Source organism: Leopardus geoffroyi, chromosome D2, assembly GCF_018350155.1.
Source record: "Leopardus geoffroyi isolate Oge1 chromosome D2, O.geoffroyi_Oge1_pat1.0, whole genome shotgun sequence".
In the NCBI taxonomy this organism is placed as follows: Eukaryota; Metazoa; Chordata; class Mammalia; order Carnivora; family Felidae; genus Leopardus; species Leopardus geoffroyi.
The window spans coordinates 13,427,956-13,448,773 of NC_059334.1; the positions used below are offsets into that span (position 1 = coordinate 13,427,956).

Here is a 20,818-nt window from a genome sequence, read left to right on the forward strand (position 1 = left end):
GGAGACGTGGGCAAATCACTCAAAAACACACTCCTGGATCACTTGAAGAATAAAGATTGTGACAGAAAAGGCAGGGAGAGAAGTGGTTCCATTCCATTGTTTGAATTGGTAGAGGGATAGGAAGGGATGTATAAGTTGGTTTTAATTACATTATTTCAAGGTGACAACATAAAACTCAAGTGAATAGGCAGTTACAGGACCTGAATTTGAGGTCAGGCTTTGGATAAAATGGTAATCATGGACAAAACAGTGAGCAGTCTAAGAATCCTCTCAGAAGTGAACAGAACATTGAATAAGAGTCATTAGAGAAAGAATTCGAGGTAGAATTGCATTAACATAAATGCTAACATTTGAGTCTTATGATATCTTTTCAAATGAATACGTTATTTTTTTTAAAAGTTTATTTTGAGCTGGGGAGGAGCAGAGAGAGAGAGAGAGAGAGAGAGAGAGAAAGAGTGAGAGAGAGAGAGAGAGAGAGAGAGGGAATCCCAAGCAGGCTCCATATCAGTGCAGAGTCTGATGCTGGGCTCGAACTCAGGAACTGTGAGATCATGACCTGGGCTGAAGTCAAGAGTCAGATGCTTCACTGAGCCACCTAGGCTCCCCACTCACATGTTATTTTAATGGAACCCTTGAGAGGTGGGGGGTTAGTTTCAAGTATATTTATTCATTCATAAATATTTATTAAGTGCAGGGCACCTGAGTGGCTCAGTCAGTTAAGTGTCCGACTCTTGATTTTGGCTCAGGTTATGATCTCACAGTTCATAAGTTTGAGCCCCACACTGGGCGCTGACAGTGCAGAGTCTGCTTGGAATTCTCCCACCCTCTCTCTCTGCCCTTCCCCTACTCACTCGCACTTTCAATCAAAATAAATAAACATTTAAAAAATATCATGTGTTTCTGGGAATACAGGGGTGAATATGTCAGTCCTTGCCCTTAATGAGTTTCCAATCCAATGGGAGAGGCAGATAAGTAAACAATTACCCCCCCCCCCCCCCCGCCGTGCCACCCATTACAGCAGTAACAATGCTGTTTAATAGTTGGCTATTTACTTGCTAGCCTCCATCACAGAAAAATCACAGGGTTATGGAATAGTGTCTTTATCACTCTTACATCTCCAAAACCTAGCAAAGGATCTAGCACATAAACATTCAGGAAATATTTCTAAATGAATTAAATGAAAATAGATGATGTCAGCAACAATGAGCACTATTTTATGGAAGAGTAAACTGTTAGGAAATATGGTTATGGTGGGTTGGAGATAAAATTTTGGGAAGTCTTATGTATTATACCAAGGAATTTATAGGTGATGGTACTAAGAATTCAAAGAGAATATAAGCATGGCGATGACCATCACATTTATGCTTTAGAAAGACAACTCTGGTTGGAGTGTATATTATTACAATACACGAGTGGTTTCCAAACCTTTAAACGCATATAAATGTGCATACAGAATGAGAGGCCAGTGGGGTGCCTGGGTGGCTCAGTCAGTTAAGCGACCGACTTCAGCTCAGGTCATGATCTTGTGGTTCCTGTGTTTGAGCCCCGTGTTAGACTCTGTGCTGACAGCTCAGAGCCTGGACCTTGTTTCAGATTCTGTTTCTCCCTCACTCTCTGCCCCTCCCCCACTCATGCTCTGTCTCTCTCTCCCTCAAAAGTAAATAAACATTAAAAAAAATTAAAAAAGAAATAAAAAAGAAAGAATGAGAGGCCGGCTGCCCAGAACAATGTACTTTGACCTATACTCAAGGGTCTGGCTCTGCTCAGCAAGTGCTTGAAGAAAAAAAACAAATCATCTGGTACCTGATAGGTACTTCATATATGTACATTTCCTTCCCCTTTTCCTTCTTCTCAATACACAGATTAAGAAAGAGCCAATGGGTGGGGCACCTGGGTGGCTCAGTCGGTTGGGCATCCAACTTTGGCTCAGGGCATGATCTCGAGGTTCGTGAGTGCAAGTCCCTGCATTGGGCTCAGTGGGACTCTGCTTGGAATTCTCTCCCTCCCTGTCTCTCTGCCCCTTCCCCCCTTGCTCTCTCTCTCAAAATATGTGAATAAACATTAAAAAAAAAAAAAAGAGCTAATGGATAACCTTGAGGCTGAATCTTAAGGCAGAGGATTGAATAAGGCCCTCAAGAGGCAGAAAGGGAGAGAATCAAGAACAGGACAGCTTGCTTGGCCTATGTCATGAGTACAAACAACTTTTCTTGAGATGAAAGGAAGACAATTTGAGACAGACTTAAGAAGTAGAGAGGAGGAAAGTTAGGAGAACTTACATTAGCTGGGAAAAGAGTGGAGAAGAAGCAGGGGACATTAGATTGACCAATGTGAAATCTCCATCAGGAATAGATAAAAAAAAAAAAATAAAAGGGCTTATGGAGGCTGTTAACATGTTAATTTGCAATGGCTACAAGGGCAGTTCTGAAAACACTCCCCAGCAGTGCTCAGCAATATGGGGGGAGCAAAGTGTGCAGGTGTTGGATGCTTCTAGAATTGGGAACTGGCAGGATGAGAAGGGCCTAAGGAAAGGACCCTGATCTGAGAAATTCTTGAAAGGCTGCCTAAAGTAAATAAATACAGGGCATAGGTCAGGAAGGAAAGGAAGTCAAATTAGAAGTTGACACAGTGGGGGTGCCTGGGTGGCTCAGTCAGTTAAGCATCTGACTTTGCCTCAGGTTACCATCTTACAGTTCGTGAGCTCGAACCCTGTTCAAACTCTGATCAGCAAGGAGCCTGCTTCGAACTCTTCCTTTCTCTCTCTGCCCCTCCCGCTCATGCTTGCTTACTCTCTCAGAAATAAACATTTAATAAAAGGTAAAATAGGGGCGCCTGGGTGGCTCAGTCGGTTAAGCATCTGACTTTGGCTTAGGTCATGCTCACGGTTCCTGAGTTTGAGCCCTGTGTTGGGCTCTGTGCTGACAGGTCAGAGCCTGGAGCCTACTTACAATTCTGTGTCTCCCTCTCTCTCTCAAAAATAAACATTATAGAAAAATAAAATAATTTTAAATCTTCCATTTTAATTGATATAAGGAAACCTCAAAATCATGGGTATTTATGCTACATTATGGAAACCTGAACTGTTTATGAATTCATTACATAAAAGAAAATTTTAATGATTATTCAAAAAGATCTAATGCTAACTATATAGAACAAATAGGGGCACCTGGGTGTCTCAGTTAAGCATTGGACTTTGGCTCAGGTCATGATGTCCCAGTTTGTGAGTTCGAGCCCCGCATTGGGCTCTGTGCTGACAGCTCAAAGCCTGGAGCCTGCTTCAGATTCTGTGTCTCCCTCTCTCTCTGTTCCTCCCCGCAACTCATGCTCTGTTTCTATCTCTCAAAGATAAATAAACATTAAAAAACAAAAAAGAAGTATTGTTAAAAAAAACTATATAGACAAAATATTTACCTTTAAGATGAAGACTGCCTAAGTAGATTATTCCTTACTTAATCAAATTACTTTTGGCCTGGTGCTATTCACGATTCTTTTGTCATTTGTATCTGGCCTTCGTCAATGACAGAAATGCTTGACATGAAATTGGGATCTTACAAAAAGAAATCATTTTATCTATTAAGTAACCAAAAATCTATTCTTTTCACTTGAACTATAATCACAGTTGTCAATACAGAAAACACTGTAAGAGTAGTTTAAATCTAATAAAATATATTATCTACTTAGGTTTAAACTACAATATTTTTTTTCTGCAAAAGGAAAGTCTTAGAACCCAAGTAAACTGGATTTTGTCATTTAGAAGACATGTATTTTAAAACATTTTCACATTTTCTAGTCTATGAAGGTTCAAAAAATAAAATTTTTTGCTTGCCAAAACCAAAAGAATGAAGGCTAATTATGTTGCCATAAATCACTTTCAGCAAGATGTTAAATCCATCAGCTCTCTATTCCACTGTGTCAACCTTAAAAAAAAATAATTTTAATGTTTATTTGAGAGAGAGAGAGAGAGAGACAGAGAGAGAATGAGTAGGGGAGGAACAGGGAGAGTCACAGAATCTGAAGCAGGCTCCAGGCTCTCAGCTAACTGTCAGCACAGAGCCTGACATGGGACTCGAACCCATGAGCAGTGAGATCACAACCAGAGCTGAAGTTAGACACTTAACTGATTGAACCAGCCAAGTGCCCCTAATTTATTTGAGAGAGAGAGAGAGAGAGAGAGAGAGAGAGAGAGAGAGAGCGCGCAAGTGAGTGAGGGGCAGAGAAGGAGAGGGAGAGAGAATCCCATGCAGGCTTCACACTGTCTGCATGGAGCCTGAAGCAGGGCTTGAACTCACAAAATGAGAGATCATAACCTGAGCCGAAGTTGGACACTTAATGAACTGAGCCACCCAGGGTGCCCCAGATCCAAATTATTTTAAAAGTTAGTAAAGATAGTACCCAGCTTTTCAAAGATTTAGATTGAGTGCTTCAGTGAGAAGTTCTCATACAAATACATGGTGATTAGATCTGAGATAACACACCAGAATAGAACCATCAAGCAAAATGCAGTGTTTCTGGAAAGCAGTTTTGTTTTGGGAGGTCAGCAACACTTCTAAGTGAAGGAATCAGGGTTTTTCCTTTGCTACTTCTTGTTGCCACAGATGGCTCCAGGGGCTTGGGGGTGGAAAGTACACAAAAGGGATAGGGGGTCAGTATGAAAGCACTGTAAAACTAATTAGTGCCTGATAGCATAGGCTTTGACTACTTTTCAGCCAGCCAAGCACCAGCTCTCAGGTCAACACTTTACATTCCTTTAATCACAGAGATTAAAGATACCTACTTCCCTTTCCATTCAAGCACCAATTGCCTTCAGTAGTGGCAAGGAAAAGGACACTTCCTTCTGCTTTTGTACTTCAGGTGAGCAAACAGCTCTTTTATGATTTTTACTACTGATAGGAAAATATAAAAAGGTTTTTTTCCCCCCAAATGTTTATTTGAGAGAGAGAGAGAGAGAGAGAGAGCAAGTGCACCTGAGCAGGGGAGGGGTAGAGAGAGAGGGGGTCAGAGGATCCGGAGTGGGCTCCGAGCTGACAGCCCAGCACAGAGCTCGAACTCATGAACCGTGAGATCATGACCTAAGCCGAAGTTGGATGCTTAACCAACTGAGCCATGCAGGCGCCCTGAAAAATATAAAAAGACTGAAATAAAGGCTACTTCATAAAATACATTTTCCACGTGCCCTTTTTTCTTTCCAAATGGAAAGACAATGCCGTATCCAGATACTAATCAGCTTTGGGTCACAAATTACATTTAGAAGGAAAAAAGAATGAATGTGGGGTAGCATATAAATTCCAGTAAGTGGAGACTCCTTGGTTAAGGAGAATTTGCTGGGCAGAGAGGATGAAAAACAGGAAAAGGTAAGAAAAAGGGCCAGATCGCTTACTGCTTATCACAGTCAGCTTTTTCATGGCAGACTTTAGTAAGGGAGTTTCCAAGAGGAGATGAAGATATTTTAAGTAGCACCATTTAGGAAGAAAGAGGAGGTCCTGTGGTCTTTGGGTCAGCTAGTTACCGGAACTGGTTCCAAGTAGTCACTGGCTTGGAAATGGGGTAGATGAAGAATGGGGAATTGCCCATACAGCACAGTTAGAAGTATCTGGATAAGAATTCCCGGAAGCTGAAGTCTTCTTTATTGATAGAATTAGCAGAACATTTGTGGCAGTTGTCCATAAGGTCCCAACACAGCACATTCTGACATTCATATTAGACCTATTTAAATGTGGCTCCTTTTGATTCCATCAACTTTGTACTATGATGATTATCTGTACAAAGGGGTTCTAAATTGAAACAATCTCACTCACATCACCCCAATTCACTCAGTTTGAGGAGACTAACAACTTGGTCCTAATTTTTAAAAAAGTGATAGGCTAAGACAAAAAAAAAAAAAAAAAAAGTCAACTAAAATAAGCTCCCAGGCCTAATCAAGAATGACTTAATATTATTCATTCTCTTCTTTGAACATTTTGCTTAAGTGCTTTATTAGAGCTACAAGCTCAGGGTTCCCACCACGTGCATCAATTTGTTTATAGGCTTTAGATTCAAGCTCTTTAAGAGTACTCCGAGTGTATTCAAAAGAACCTACATTCTCAAGATAATGTACACAGTATTTTTTAATATCTATATTTTCGGTTCTCTGGCGCAAGATACTCTGCACCTGGGTGCTTTCAGGCCTTGACCAGATGGCATGAATAGTAGGGAACGAGAACTTTCCCTCTGTTAGATCTTCACAAAAGCTTTTGTTTTCACTATATTCTTTGGAGTGCAGATTAGCATAATCATCCCTAATTTGGAAAAAGAGCCCGAGTGTATTAAGTAGTGGCTTTAGATCTTCTTTGTAATCAGAGAACAACTGCATGAGACCCACTGCTAATCCAAACAGCCCACCTGTCTTTTGTAGCACCATAGCCTTATATTCTTCTTCGGTGGGACAAGTGTAATTATCCCTCCAATAGATATCTAGGCCTTGTCCCTGGTGGAGTTCCAGAAGCTGGTGGGTAAAAAGCTTTACCGCATCAGGGTGATCAAGGGTTAAGACTTTCTCTAGGCCAAGAAAATACACGTAATTGGCAGAATTGATGACGGACGGAATCCCATAGATACTGTGTGCCACAGGAAAGCCACGTCGGAGTTTTGAGTTGTCTTCGATATCGTCGATGAGCAAACTGGCATTATGCAACATCTCCGTCACTTCAATGATAATCTGACAAAAAAGACGATGGACAATTTCATTTTATTTGAATATGCAAATATTCAAAAAGCTTATAAATAAGTTAACAGATTACGAGCCCTGGATTCCTTAATTTTTACAACTGGTATTTACTTAGCAATGTCAATATAATACAATATATGCGGGGAACATTAAACTCAATTAAGAGCAAGGAGTATTTTGTGTGACATGTATTAATTTCTTAAGGATTAAGAGGTTTTGAATTGCCTAAATACCTGCAGCTTATCTTCTGGAACTTTGAGCCAATGATTAAATGCCTGTGAAAGTTTGGTTCTCACTTGTTTACCTGGAATTAAAGAATAAAATTCGGCAATAAAATATTTCAGTTATAAAAAACACATTCAGACACTTCCTCTAAGACTGATCAGACTTGATGAACCCAGCCCCACTAATCCATTACTAGAGAGCTTGCCTTTCACTACTGCGCCCTGAACGCTCCACCCCCTCTGCTGAAATTCAGTCTAAAACGCCACAGCCTTTTAAAATTAGGGCGGGCAAAGACATTCTGCAGTATTCCAGGGGCCCACTAGTAAGCCCACTCCTTTCACTGGAATGAAATGGGCATTTTAGAAACTATGATCTAATGCATTCCTTTTTTGAAAAACAAGTTAGTCTAGTTAGTGGCAGTTAATTAGCACTGTCCATTTCAGAGGAACTATGGGGATTTTTTTTTTTTTAAGTAGGCTTCACACTCAGCGTGGAGCCCAACGTGGGGCTTGAACTCACGACCCTGAGATCAAGACCTGAGCTGAGATCAAGAGTTGGATGCTTAACCGAGTGAGCCACCTAGGCACCTCACCATGGGTATTTTTAATGAAGCATACTTTGCTACTGATTTACCTCATATAATTACCTCTTACAAGTATCTACCATTCCTTTAAAGTTTTAGAGATTGTATAGTTCTGCTTCTTTCCTATCAAAAAATGAGATTCCCATTCCGTGAAGTATTCCCTTTTAGGATCCCAGTTTAGTAAAAAATGAGTCTTTTTATTTTGACTACGGCCATTAGTTTTTCAATATTATCATTTTCTTACACGGAAAGCTCAAGAGATTTTTGGCTAGTAGCTATCAATAGAAGTCATTTTAGCCCAAATATAAAGGAATGATAGATAAAAACCCCAACCAGTTCACTTAATAATGTTCTATGAGCTTCCTGCTAAAGTGAATGCACAGTCACATCCTAATTTCAGATGAGGTTTCAGAAAATAGCTACATAAAAAGTTCCAGTGAACAAAAACAGTATTTTCTAAGACTTATCTAGGTTTTTTTCTCTGTACCAATCACCCAAAGGAATGAATACATAAACTCTCATCACATATCCAAATGAAAGAAAGTTGCACTTTCTGTGAGAAGTCTGGAGGGGAAGGCTCTCTTAGGGTTCAAGAAGGAGTATCTTCTGTCTCCTAATCCTTAAGGTGAACATGGTCTGGGTAGCAATTATATACTTTATACTTTTGATCTACTTTCCAGTTTAGCTAAGGCCAATCTGGGCTTTACTTACAATGTACAAGTGTGTAAAGTAACCCATATCACTTTAGAAAATAAGCTCAGAGGTGCCTGGGGAGTTCAGTTGGTTAAGCAACCAACTCTTGAATTTGGTTCAGATCATCTCAGGGTCAGGGGATTGAGCCCCATGTTGGGCTCCATGCTGAGTGTGGCACATGCTTAAGATTCTCCCTCTCTGCCTCTCCCCCCTGCTTGCATGGGTTTGCTCTCTAAAAGAAAAAAAAAGTTCAGAAGATGAAGAACACAAAGTGGAGAGACATTTTCCTTTGTGCTTTAGAATATATATAGAAAAACAGTCCAATAAATGGCTTAATTTACAAGTTTTTTTTCCCAAACTTTATTTATTTTGAGAGAGAGAGAGAGCGAGAGAGCGCGTGGGGGGGGGGGGGGGGGAGAGAAGAAGAGTGGGGAGGAAAAGGGAGGGAGAGGGAGAGAGGGAATCCCAAACAGGCTCCAGCTGTCAGCGTGGTGTCCAACTCAGGGCTCCATCTCACAAACTGGGAGATTATGACTGAGCTAAAATCAAGAGCCAGACGCTCAACCGAGTCACCCAGGTGCCCCTGCAGTTGTGTTTGAATATATTCTTTTCCTTTAACCAGGTTCTGGGGTCTGGATTGATACTTTTAAGTCCCCAAATAGTTTCTAACAGATGTTAGTCCTAGAAATCCCTCAAAATGAAAAGAAACCATAATTACCTTTCCTCTTTAAAAGACCTTAACATTACGGACTCCCTGGCCTGGGGACCTACACTAGGGCAAATAAACAAACAAAAGTCATTCAACCCCACTAATTTCAAAACATCCTAATACTAATAATTTTTAATTATTATAATCTTTTATTAGCAAGAGTAATTTCCCAACAGAAAAAATGTTCTGGCCCATCTTGAAGTCACTTTAGTAACTATGAAGTTCTCTGTGAAAAACAGGTTTACTATGCATAGTGCAATTTCCTATTGCTTTTTTTTTTTTTTTTTTTTTTTAAGTAATCTCTGCACCCAACGTGGGGCTCAAATTTACAACCCCGAGGTCAAGAGTCCCGTGCTCCACTGATGAACCAGCCAGGTGCCCCACAATTTCTTATTTCTTTAGGAAAATCTTTTGAGGTTACATTGTATTATGGATGCAAGAATACATTTGATTAAAACAAATTAGCTACCTAATGAGAGCTTTAAATGTTATCTAATGACTTAGATATTAATTCAAGATGAGGATTAAAAAATGTTACAAAAGTTCATTACACAGGTAAACATTATTGCTAACATGTAACTACAGGGGTGCCTGGGTGGCTCAGTAGGTTAAGCTTCTGATTCTTGATTTTGGCTTGGGTTGTGATCCCAGGGTTGTAGGTTAGAGCCCCACAGTAGGCTACATTGGGCTCCAAATGTGAAGTTGGTTTGGGATTCTCTCTCTCCCTTGCTCCTCTCATATCCACTCTCCCTACAATAAATAAATAAACACACAGAATAAAATTACAGATAGTCCTTGCTCTGCAAAGTGGCAGGAGACACTCTTTAGACCCTTTACGGCACTGATAACTGGCATATATTACCATAGCCCGGTTCCAACCAGTGTTTGCAAACTTGTTCCAAAATAAGTTCAACAACAGATGAAGAGAGTGCAGGAGAAACATCACCATGTTTCTCAGTGGGAGACCCTGAAATAAGTGTTTACTAGCTGTTGAATAAACGTCACTCAAAAGCAGTCTCTTGGCTTTTCCTTAAATAGCAGGAAACTTTCCCTTTGCATTCTCCATTTCTGTCTTCCCTCCAACAACGTTAATTACAATGCCAATGACTATATTCCTTATGTTGTACTTTTTATCTTTGTGATTTATTCATTCTGTAACTGAAAGCCTGTACCTCTCACTCCCCTTCACCCCTTTTTACCCATTCCCTAACCCCTTTGATAACTTTTTTCAAGCTCTATGCCCAACGTGGCTTGAACTCATGACCCTGAGATTAAAAGTCACATGCTCTACTGACTGACCCAGCCAGGCACTGCCACCCCTCCATAACTTTTTGAGCTGTACTTATGATCATTGTTTATGCATGTTATACATCAATAAAAAGCAGCACCTTGCCAAGAGCAAGGTAGAATTATGTACCCTGGCTGTAGATAATAAAGAGGTGCACTATCTGTAATGAATTTCAAAATATTAACAGACTAGAAGTTTCTTAAAAAGTATGTATCTTCTTTGTCCTTCGGATCTTGAGGATTTCATCTTTATTTACTATTTTTTGAGACAGTGTGTGCACGGGGGAGGGGCAGAGAGAGAGTGAGAATGGAGCCAGACTCAGGGCTTGATCCCATGAACTGTAAGATCATGACCTAGACTGAAATCAAGAGTCAGATGCTTAACTGACTGAGCCACCCAGGCACCCTGAGGATTTCATCTTTAATTTTTTTTTTTTTTTTTTTTTTTTTTTTTTTTTTGTCACTGGAATCATCACAGTGGAAGGTAATTTATATCCAACAAATTCTGGATACTTTTAAATAGCTTCTGTTGTACTATGGAGTATCTTCATTCTGTCAATTAGATTTCATCTAATAACCTTTGGGGAGTTATATGAGATAATATGGCTGGGTATAACTTGAGTTAGGAAATAGATAGTTCCCTTCATTCTTTTGAAGCACTGACATTAGCAGGTACGTCTTCATTAAGATTTGCCAGAACAGAAATGACACTAATCATGATGGCTTTGAGGATGTAGCTGGGGAGCCACCACTATTCTGCCTTTGATAACCATATTTATTCTCTCCAGGCTCATGAAGAACAGAAACATACCACTGACATGTGCCCATAAAGAAAGATATGCACTTTAGAACAGAAATAAAAAAGTGTTTATCGTGATTGAGTTGAGAACGTTATTAGTCTAAAGGTTAGCTACCTTGCATGCTAAGTAGGTTTTTATGGTTGTCAACTAATTTATCACCTTTTATAATTTCTATAAGAAAGAGAATTCCAAATTTCAAGTACTTGGTTTGTGAATGAATTTTTATTACAAAACTCCACGCTTATTATATATATGAGTTTTTACTTGCTATTACTATTTTCCAAACCAAGCTTAAAAAAATAGCAAAATAAAACATGCACATACATGTGATTAGGCAGGTGTTACTCTAAGAAGCCATGTTCGGATGACCCATCTTTATATACGAATAATGTGGGCTGTTTCCAAGTAATGTGAGTTAGAGATGCATTACTATTTGGCTCTTAAAGGAACCAGTAGTGTAAGAAATGCAGTGTGTATGTGATAGTAGAACAAATGAACATGGAAGATAGAGTGAAGCTTTTTGTTGTTATACAAATTGGAGTAACTTCCCCTAATATCTAAATGGTGGGGAATAGGAACGTATGGCATCCACAAAGAATGAAACTTCCAATGAGGTACTCAAATGTTTTAATTTTTTTTTTTAGTTATGTTGTATAATTGGACATTTTTAAAACAATGCTTCAAAAATGTCCCTTTTAGGGAGCCTGGGTGGCTCAGTCCGTTGAGCCTCCAACCTCAGCCCAGGTCATGATCTCTTGGTCTGTGGGTTCCAGCCCCGCGCTGGGCTCTGTACTGACAGCTCAGAGCCTGGAGCCTGCTTCGGATTCTGTGTCTCCCCCCCACTTCTCTCTCTCTCTGCCCCTCCCCTGCTCACACTCTATCTCTCTCAAAATCAAATAAACATTAAAAAATTAAAAAAAAGCAAAACAAAAATGTCCTTTTAAGAACAAAAAACTAAAATGTTCTATTTGTCATTTTTCTCAAATGCATGCCTTTAAATAGGAAATCTTAAGAGATGGTAAATCTAATCTTTTCAGTAATTTAACATTTGAATGACTACTACTCTATAAAAAGACCCTATATTAACCATAATTAAAGTTACCTGGTAACTGAAGTAAATACTTATAGGGTTCTAGAAGAATTCTTTGCACTGTTTCTTGAGTCTTCTCCATTGTTTTTGAATTTCAAAGCTGATCTGTGAAAAAGGAGAAGGATAAAGATGATCTTATTCACTAAATTAATTTTGAGTGTTAAACTGCAAAAGAATTTGTATCTCAAGGTGTTTTTGTGCAAGTACACTTTCAGTTTTGTTTTAAAAGAAAATTCCACACAGGTGACATCTTGAAACATGCTGAAGTGAAAGAAGTCAGTCACAAAAAACCATATAATATATGAAATGTTCAGAATAGGCAAATCTATAAAGATAGAAAGTAGTTTGGTGATTGCCTAGAGTTGGGGTAGGAAGAATACGGAGTATGAAGTTTCTTTTTGTAGGGTTCAAAATATTTTAAAATTAGGTTGTGATGGTTGCACATCCATGTGAATATCCTGAAACCTACCAAAATGTATACTTTAAATGGGTGAACTATATGATATGTAAATTATCTCTCTTAAGGGAAAAAAAAAAAAAAAAAAAGGAAAGTCTTCAAGTGATTTCATTGGTCCCAGTATTCACCTGGATTTTAAGTGATTTCCTTAGTTACAAAACTTATATTAAGCTTTTCTTATTGTACTCAACCATAAAAGGCATAAAACCAAATCAATGTCAAAACAAATCAACAGATTTAGATACTTTATATTTGATTGATTACATAAATTCGTAAACATACTTTTTCCCCAAGAGCATTGAGATATGTTTTATATATTTAAAATTTAAGGGGAAAACTCCTCTCTTGTAATTTCTTTACAGTCAATCCATTTCAAAGATTCTAATTTAAGACGTGCATTAGTTTGAATGCAATTATCAAAAATATTCCCCTGTATCCACACACACACACACACACACACACACACGCACGCTTCTCTGTAGTGATTTATTATTCTGAGTTTTACATTTACTTTGATATTTCCTAGAATAACACTCATGGTCTTCCTACAATCTTTCTTTTCTATTGAATCCAATCTCTACTTTGCTTCTTTGCTGTTTTTTATTTGTCCTTATCTTAGGAATCTTCTTTACTAATTGCTCTCACATCTTGGGTACATTTTAGGAGGTTTCTCACCTTTATCTGTTTTCTTTTGCTTCTATAACAATGATTTTGTCTCTAGGATCATGAACTAAAAAGACTGAAAAGTGCGTTTTTTATAATCTACTCTGGAGTGTTTAGGTGAAACAATTATAAGAACTGAGGACTCTAGGGGCACCCGGGTGGCTCAGTTGGTTAAAGTCTCTGACTCTTGACAGCTCAGGTCATGATCTCATGGTTTGTGAGTGCAAGCTCCGCATCGGGGGGCTTGGGATTCTCTCTCTCCCCTCTCTCTCTGCCCCTACCCCACATGCTCTTTCTCTCAAAATGAATAAACTTAAATTAAAAACAAAAGCAACAAAAAAAGAACTGAGCACTCCAGTAAAGGAAATCATCTTAGCAATATGACCTCAAGGAGAAACATTCCATGTGGGAAAGTTTTACACCTGCCTTAACGGACAATGAATACCAAGGATGTCACAAGGGGGAAAAAAAGTCCAGAAAATATTTTGAAATTATCCAAAAATCAGTTTAGTAATCTTTTATCTATACTGTTTAAACTTTGACATGTTATCTCATTCTTAACAGATTAAAAAAAAAAAGGTAACAAGAATAATCACTTAGGTAAAAGATTATTGAACAGAATTAAAGGTAAGATAAAAAATAAAAACAAGCATCTTTTATATATTTCTGCATTTAAGGCAGTTGGTGGCTATCTCTTCCCAACAAGGTTGAAAGCAATGTACTTAACTTAAAAATCAATGAGACCACCTTTCAAGAACTCTTTTGTCTCCCTGTGGATCAGTAACAAGTATACTCTTGCCCAGAAGTCAGAGCTAACTAACTTTTGTTTCAATTCTCAAGGCTTTGTCAACGCTATTTAAAAAAACAAAAACAAAACCAGTTATGAATCTTTAAAAATTACCTTAAGAACACTCATTAAACAAGTCAATTAATGTTCCTTTCCTAGAGGATGTTTATACACAAGTATTCTTGGTAGTAGGAAAATACAGGAACCTCAATATTTCTAGGTATTGAAAAGTAATGTTTTGTGTCTTCTTAAAGAGTCTAAGGGGTTCTATACACTGTGGCATACATGCTTTTTTTTTTTTTTTTTCCTTTCTTTTTTTGACCTAAAGGAGTCCTATTTATCATGGCTGGAACTTTCAGCCATCATGTACTAGACTCAAATATAAAGGGGCATTAGTGTTACATGAATTCTACTCATTTATTTTTAGATTGAATAACTACAGAATGCCTCTATGAGAGAGTCTGAAACTACTCACTTCCAAAAGTGGCAAACTGCCTTAAATGGGGTCAAACAGTTGATGGATGAGTATTAATATGAAAATAGATTGTTCCCTGTGTGGACTACTACTGCAATAATCTACTGGTTGGGCTCCCTGCGCTCACTCCTAGATTAGGTTCTCTTATCTAGACCTCTACTCTTCAGCCAGTGATCCTTGCAAAATTCAGATCTGGTCCTGTTTCCCTACCCATTGAGAACCCTTTGAAAACATCCCTTTGCTCTTAGGTAAGAACAATTCCTTAATAAACTGCTTAATAGTAGGTTACTCTCCTGCCTCCCCTCCCCTCTCCTCCCCCTTCAGGTCTTCACAATTAATTCTTCACACTTTAAAAGCCTCTAGACATAGGCTTTCCAACATGTTATTCTTTCTGTCTGGAATGTTCTTTTCTTAGTTAACTTATGATAACCTTTCCACTCTCAGCTGGATCCTCACTTTATTTCCCTTAAGCCAAATTCCCTATTTTAAATTCTCCTATCACCATGTAACTCTCCTTTGTAGCACTCACCACTGCTATTAACTTCACATTCAATTGTGTGTCCATTTTAATATCTGTCTGTCTCACTAGGCTTAGGTCCACGAAGGCAGGGGCTGTTCCGTTTTTCCACATGGTAGGCGCTCAATAAATATGTGAAGGATTGAATGAACTAACGGAAAGTGCCTTCTAACGCTCTAAAAAAAATGAAACCAAGGAACAGACTTGCAATATGAAAAGTTATAATACCATGCAAGTTTTTTTTCTTTTCTTTTCTTTTCTTTTCTTTTTTTTTTAAGGGAACGATCTGGTTTCAAAATTGCTAAATAGTGACACTCAGCGTAGCTGTGAAACGCAGAGTGAATCCTCCACTTAAACTTTGGGAGATGATAGAGCTGAATAAAACTGCCTGAGATAAAAGCAGTGGATTTAAATAACCTCAAGGCAGATTTTTAACAGAGACTTGGCAAAAGAACTTCAAGGGTCTACTATGCTGGTACAGAGCCCGCAGGATAGGAGAGGTTTCTGCTTCCTCTCCGCTCAGTTGCCCCCTTCCGCCCCACTGGGTCACCTACCGCTCCACCCCTTCTCTAGCAAGTACGGAAAACTCATACACAATCCGGTTCAGCATCCGGGTCCTCACCCTCCTTTCTTTCTTTCCTCCGGACCCCGCCTTCCAGCCTCCCCCGCCCTCATTCCCATCCGGGTTCCCCCCGACCGCCACCACAGCCGCTCACGGTTCAACGGTGATATCACAACTTTCACGCTGCCGGTCCGGGAGTAGCAGTACCCAGCATCAACTTCCCACTTTATAGTTCAGACCAAGGCTCCTCCGAACGCCTACATAGATCCCTCCCCCTACTTCACCACGGAACTCTCCACCCTTCTCAGCCGCCAGCGACACCGCATTACTCGGTGCAAGAAAATACGCCATCCCGGTCACACTGCGCAGGCGTCGTTGCCGCCTCCCCACTGCTTTGTCGCCCCGCCCCCTCCCCTCCCCTCCCTTCCTCATCTCACGCAGACGCGGGGCATTGCGGGTCTTGCAGTTCTCAGGGGCAAGGGCTTCCGCATTGGCCTCAAAGGTTGGACTACATTTCCCGGGAAGCTTTGAGGCGTAACTTTCTGTTTCCATAGAAGTGGTGGGAAAATGGCGTCGTTGTTTGTATCCCGAGGACCAATGAGAATAGGGTGTAGGCGGGTTCTAAAGAACTCTAACCAATCCGAGGTCATCTAAGAGGCCATCCGGGACAGAGGTAGGGGAGGGGAAAATATCTAGGGGAGGGGAGAAAGAAGGGAGGGGGGCACTTGGGGTTGGGGGGGGAAAGCGATGTTTGCCCGTCAGTCGAGTCCGGAGTGAGGAGCTCGGGCGCCGGAGCGGAGGGAGACTCTTGTGCTTAAGCTTGCCGCCGCCACGGCCACCGCCTGGACCTTTGCCCGGAAGGAGCTGCAGAGGGTCTGGCGCCGCCGTCCTCTGGAGGGCAGCGCGATTCGGGGCCCGGACCTCCAGTCCGGGAGGGATTTTTCGTCGTCCCCCCTCCCCCCAGCGAGGGAGCCCGAGCGGCCGCCAAACAAAGGTACCAGTCGCCGCCGCGGGAGGAGGAGGAGCCGGAGCTTCAGCCTCAGCAACCGCTGGACCCGCCGCCCTTCTTCCCCCATCTCTCCCCCGGGCCTGCTGGTTTTGGGGGGGAGTAGGGGAGGGAACTCTGGACGTGCCAGGGTCAGAGCTCGCCTCCGAGGAAGGTAGGGACATTTTCCGAGGCTTTCGCGGTCTCGTAAGGGGGTCCTTTCGGGAGTCACTGGGCCTGGCCGAGGAGCGGGGGAAGATCGCTCGGTGGTCTCGCCGGGAGCCCGGATTGGGGGCCTCGGCCTCCCGGGAGCCCCCGCCCCCCGTGCTGTTGCCGAGTCCGAGTCGCCCCCCAGCCTGGCGGCCGCACACTCAGCGGTTTAGCTGCTCCGGGCCGCGGTGGGGGGCCCGGGCCGGCGCGGGGGGCTGTGCCGCCTCCCGGCCCCTCGGTCCTCTGGCGGTCCCCGCGGCCCGGCGGACGGGGATCCCGCTCGCACTTGTCGGGTGTCCGCCTCAGAACGGGACGTGGGCAGAGGCTGCGCGGTGGGTCGGTCCTGCCCGCGGCCCTCCTCCGGCCCTCCTGGCCTCTCCGCCGCCCCCCACCCCGGGCCCCTCGAGCCCGGGCCTGCTCCGGCTCGGACGCGGGGCTGCGCGACCCTTTGGGGTGCCGACCAGCTCGGCCGGGCCCGGAGGCCCTCGGGGAGGACAGCCGGCCCCGCGCCGGCCCCCGGGCTTGTTGTGAGTTTCTTCTCTGACAGAAATGGCGTCATTGTCGGAGACGGGAAACTCCGGCGGGTCCCGACAATGGGGACGGGAAGCCGCCGAGCTGTGTAGGTGGCCGGGTTTGCGGGGCTGGCGAGGCCAGAGGGAGCCCCTCGTCGGCGTTTCTTGGTTCGGGGGCTGATGCCCGCCACGCTCTTTCTTCGGGGTTCAGGCTTCGCTCGGTTCCCTCTGCCTCCGCCAGTGCAGAGGGGTGCCCGGTGGTGTTGACTGGGTGTCTTTTGTTTTCCCTCCAGGTGCAGGTGAATCTGGTGTTTTCGAGGGGATCGCGGTCCCTGAATCATCATGAAGGTAAGATTGCTTCCAGAAAACGACCTCTGGGGTTACAGAATTGGGGAAGTATGGGGGTTTGATCGAGGTCGTGTGTGGGGCCTCCGAGTTTTGCCGAGGAAGGTGTGTTGGGTGGCTTGGTGCCCGAGCCCTTTGCCGGGAGACGACGGGGGTCAGCTGGTGTGGCTCTCTACCGGCTTTGCTGTGGAGTTGGGGCCACTTGGAGGATATCGCACTGAGCAGAATTCTGCCCTGTAGGACGTCTCCTTTTTCAGGGTAAGGTAGGAGGAACTGCTTGAATTAAAGTGTTTTACAAGGTAAAACAGAAAAAGCAGGTCAAGTAATCCGACTCTAGAAACTGAACTGTATTGTGCTTCTATCGATTACACTGATGAAAGAAAATCTCATTTATTGTGTGAACAGTACTGTGAATTTTTAGCAGAGGACCTCTAGGGTTAGCCATGAAAGTGATCTTAATTGAGAAATCCTTAAAGAGAATCTTTATGATCTTTACACAACTCGGAGATAGCAGTTGCTCCTTGTATTTCCTGGGATTTAGCATTATATGGTTTATTTTTCTTTGTTGATCCGTAAATTGTCAGATGTTGTGGTAAAAACCAATGTGGATTGATGTGGAAAGCCCATGGCCGGGTTCCTCTTAAATGTAAACATGTTAACTGAATGGAGGATAGTGTCTAAAGGGTAGAATTTACTTAGTCGGTGGAAGAAATTATAGCAATGGAAGTACTGGTTGTTTTTTTAGAGAATATGTAATTGAATGCTGTCATTTTTTAATACACTGTAGGATAAAAAGCCTTAGGTGTCTGAAATGTCTAGATTCAACTGGTGGAACTTAGACACTAGACAGCTTGTTCACCCATGACAAATTCGGAAGTGCTTAAAAGGGTAGAGTGTGTTTACGAGTGTAGAAATGTGAAATAGTATGTGATAGTATGTACAAATATAAATGTTGTCTACTTTGGATAGTTCCTTTGAATTATTTAAAAAAAAGTTTTCTTCGCTTGTCTTCAGAATCAAGACTTTTTATAGTATTGCATCTAAATGGAAATTTGTAATGTTTGTGTTTATGGAAGAAGTAAATGCTGTGGCCACTTAAATATTTATCAGCTATACAAAGTAAATTTAGTCCAGTTTTGTTTTTTTTGTTTTTAGTGTTTTTTTTTTTTTTTTTTTCCCCGTCTTGAGTTCAGGGTGTTTATAACCTAAAACAGTTTATACCTGAAACAGTTTATATCTGCTGAATTCCTGTCTCACCTTCATGTAGATGAAAAAAATAATCAGTGATGTCTCTGAAATGAATCCCTTTTGTTAGTCACAGATGCTAGCGGTGACTCTTATGACCTATGTAAAACAGAGACAAGTGAATTTGTTAGGAAAAACTGTGTATCTTCCTCGCTGTTGGATGAGAATTTAAGAAAAGTGTTGGGTTAAATAACATAATAAATTCAGAAGCTGAATAACACAGGATTTAGTTTGTAATAGATGTTGTAATATGTCATAGTTCCCTGTATACTGCCTGGCACATCTTAGGTACTCTGTTAATGTTTGGTTAAAAGAAATGTAGTTAAGTTGAAGGTCCTTTAGATTTACATTTTCTTCCTTTCATTTCCCTTTTTTTTAACTTGTGTGTTTAAAAAATGAAAGTACATTGGAAACTTTAGCCTTAAAAGTTTCAAAATATTAGGCAAATGCAAATTTTTTGGTATCATTTTAGAACTACTAATTTTAAGTGCTTAGCATTTCCATTATTATTGCCTTTAAAAAAAGGTACTAGTAATGTTGAGTTATTAAAGTAAATTTCTAGTTTTGTGCAAAAAGAACTTCCTGTTATTGTACGTGTAGTAAGTCTTCTCTTTGGGAGTCTATTAATAATCAGTAGTACTACAAACTTAGCTTATTTCTTACAACTTAATTTCTTATATGCTGAAAAGTTGAGAGGCTGCCCATGATTGGTATTTTCCTTTAACAAAATTGCAATTCAAGAAGTATTTAGTAGTGATTATATTGGGCTTAAATCTTTTATGTGTGTGTGTGTGTGTGTGTGCTCCCAGTTTCTAAATTGTAATGACAGCTGAGCGATAGGATTTGTGCTATTTCTTAGATCTTACCAAATATATTCATACTTCGAGGTGAGCTTTTAAGTTTTTATTACCTGTTTTATTCAAGGAATTTTTTTATTTTATTAAGTGACAGTATACTGATGTCATTGGAAGAGTGCTTAGTAATACTTTTCTGGTTGTTGTGTTAAAATGTACGTATCATTTTAAATATTATATGTTTTAGCGACAATTTTCCTGTAGTACGTGACTTCAAGAGTGTATTTAAATAAAAGTCCTTTACTAGTTAGAATACTCTATCTTGTAATGTTTTTGCCCAGTGTGGTTTTGAGAAATATGACTGTAGCACAGAAGCAATTAAAAAAAACCAAACGTATTTATTGTGAGAGAGCACCAGTGTATGTAGGGGAGGGGCAGAGAGAGAATCCCAAGCTGACAGTGCGAAGCCTGATGCAGGACTCAGTCCCACGAACTGTGAGAACCTGACCTGAGCCAAAACCAAGAGTGAGATGTTTAACCGACTGAGCCACCCAGGCACCTGAAAAGCAATTTTGTTCTTAACACAGGTCATGTTGTTGGTGTGATGTTGGATTTTTTTTTTTTTTATCCTTTCTATAGATCTTTCAATGTCAGTAATAGCATGTTATCAGGAAATGATAGTTTATTGAAAGTTTATTACTGATTCCAAGACTTGATTATGTCAGATTCATTTCCTGCTTTTTTTTAATGTTTATTTATTTATTTTGAGAGAGAGAGTACACACACATGCTCACCTGATCGGGGGCAGGGCAGTGAGAGGGAGAGAGAAAAATCCCAAGCAGGCTCCACACTCACCACGGAGGCCTATGCGGGGCTCTATCTCACCATCACAAGACCAGGACCTGAGCTGGTATCTAGCATCAGATGCATAACCGACTGAGCCACACAGGTGCCCTTATTTCCTACTTTTTCCAAACTAAAACTTTGTTTCTACGTTGTGCATGTTATTAACATCTCTCATTACATTACAGTAAATTTTCAAGTGAAGTGGCAGAGGCTGGACTTTTCAGAATCTTTATGGGAGAAGTGATTTAGATGGTTATGCTTAGAATCTCCGGGAGATGGGCTTTTTCAGATGTTCCATTCTCTCAGTAATCACTGGCATAGAACACAGAAGTA

At 41.1% G+C, this 20,818-nt stretch overlaps 2 protein-coding genes across 13 annotated transcripts in view; one reads left to right on the top strand and one right to left on the bottom strand.

Annotated features, from left to right (window-relative positions):
- Positions 1-5,598: 5,598 nt before the first annotated feature.
- GGPS1 (geranylgeranyl diphosphate synthase 1) lies at positions 5,599-16,140 on the bottom strand. Of its 4 annotated transcripts, XM_045437317.1 has the most exons (5): positions 15,703-15,927; positions 12,100-12,192; positions 8,920-8,973; positions 6,934-7,004; positions 5,599-6,691 (listed from the first exon to the last, which is right to left on the bottom strand). In XM_045437317.1, exon 5 carries the CDS (start codon positions 6,668-6,670, stop codon positions 5,930-5,932), a length of 741 nt encoding a protein of 246 aa, XP_045293273.1. In that variant the 5' UTR covers positions 6,671-6,691; positions 6,934-7,004; positions 8,920-8,973; positions 12,100-12,192; positions 15,703-15,927; the 3' UTR covers positions 5,599-5,929. The 4 variants fall into 4 exon arrangements, with proteins under 4 accessions (XP_045293273.1, XP_045293271.1, XP_045293269.1 ...); XM_045437315.1 differs by lacking the exons at positions 8,920-8,973; positions 15,703-15,927 and adding an exon at positions 15,988-16,140; XM_045437313.1 differs by lacking the exon at positions 8,920-8,973 and having other exon boundaries at positions 15,703-15,934.
- A 118-nt stretch (positions 16,141-16,258) lies between these two features.
- The window catches only part of ARID4B (AT-rich interaction domain 4B), a 156,840-nt gene continuing 152,280 nt past the window's right edge, over positions 16,259-20,818 (top strand). For 7 of the 9 annotated variants that reach the window (XR_006701384.1, XM_045437301.1, XM_045437307.1 and 4 more), the window contains exons 1-2: positions 16,259-16,708; positions 17,549-17,603. Coding sequence is in view for 8 of the 9 variants with exons in the window: in XM_045437301.1 (XP_045293257.1) it covers positions 17,598-17,603 (6 nt within the window). In the remaining variant the exon portion in view is untranslated. The remainder of the gene's footprint in view (positions 16,709-17,548; positions 17,604-20,818) is intronic. The other 2 variants (XM_045437302.1, XM_045437304.1) reach the window with 1 other exon arrangement.

Bases quoted from the DNA above. Each gene is read 5' to 3' on its own strand.
- GGPS1 (XM_045437315.1), bottom strand. From the start codon at position 12,169: ATGGAGAAGACTCAAGAAACAGTGCAAAGAATTCTTCTAGAACCCTAT. The intron at 7,005-12,099 runs GTAACTTTAATT...CTTTAATTCCAG, and splicing joins GTATTTACTTCAGTTACCAG to GTAAACAAGTGAGAACCAAA. The intron at 6,692-6,933 runs GTATTTAGGCAA...CTTTTTTGTCAG, and splicing joins TTCCAGAAGATAAGCTGCAG to ATTATCATTGAAGTGACGGA.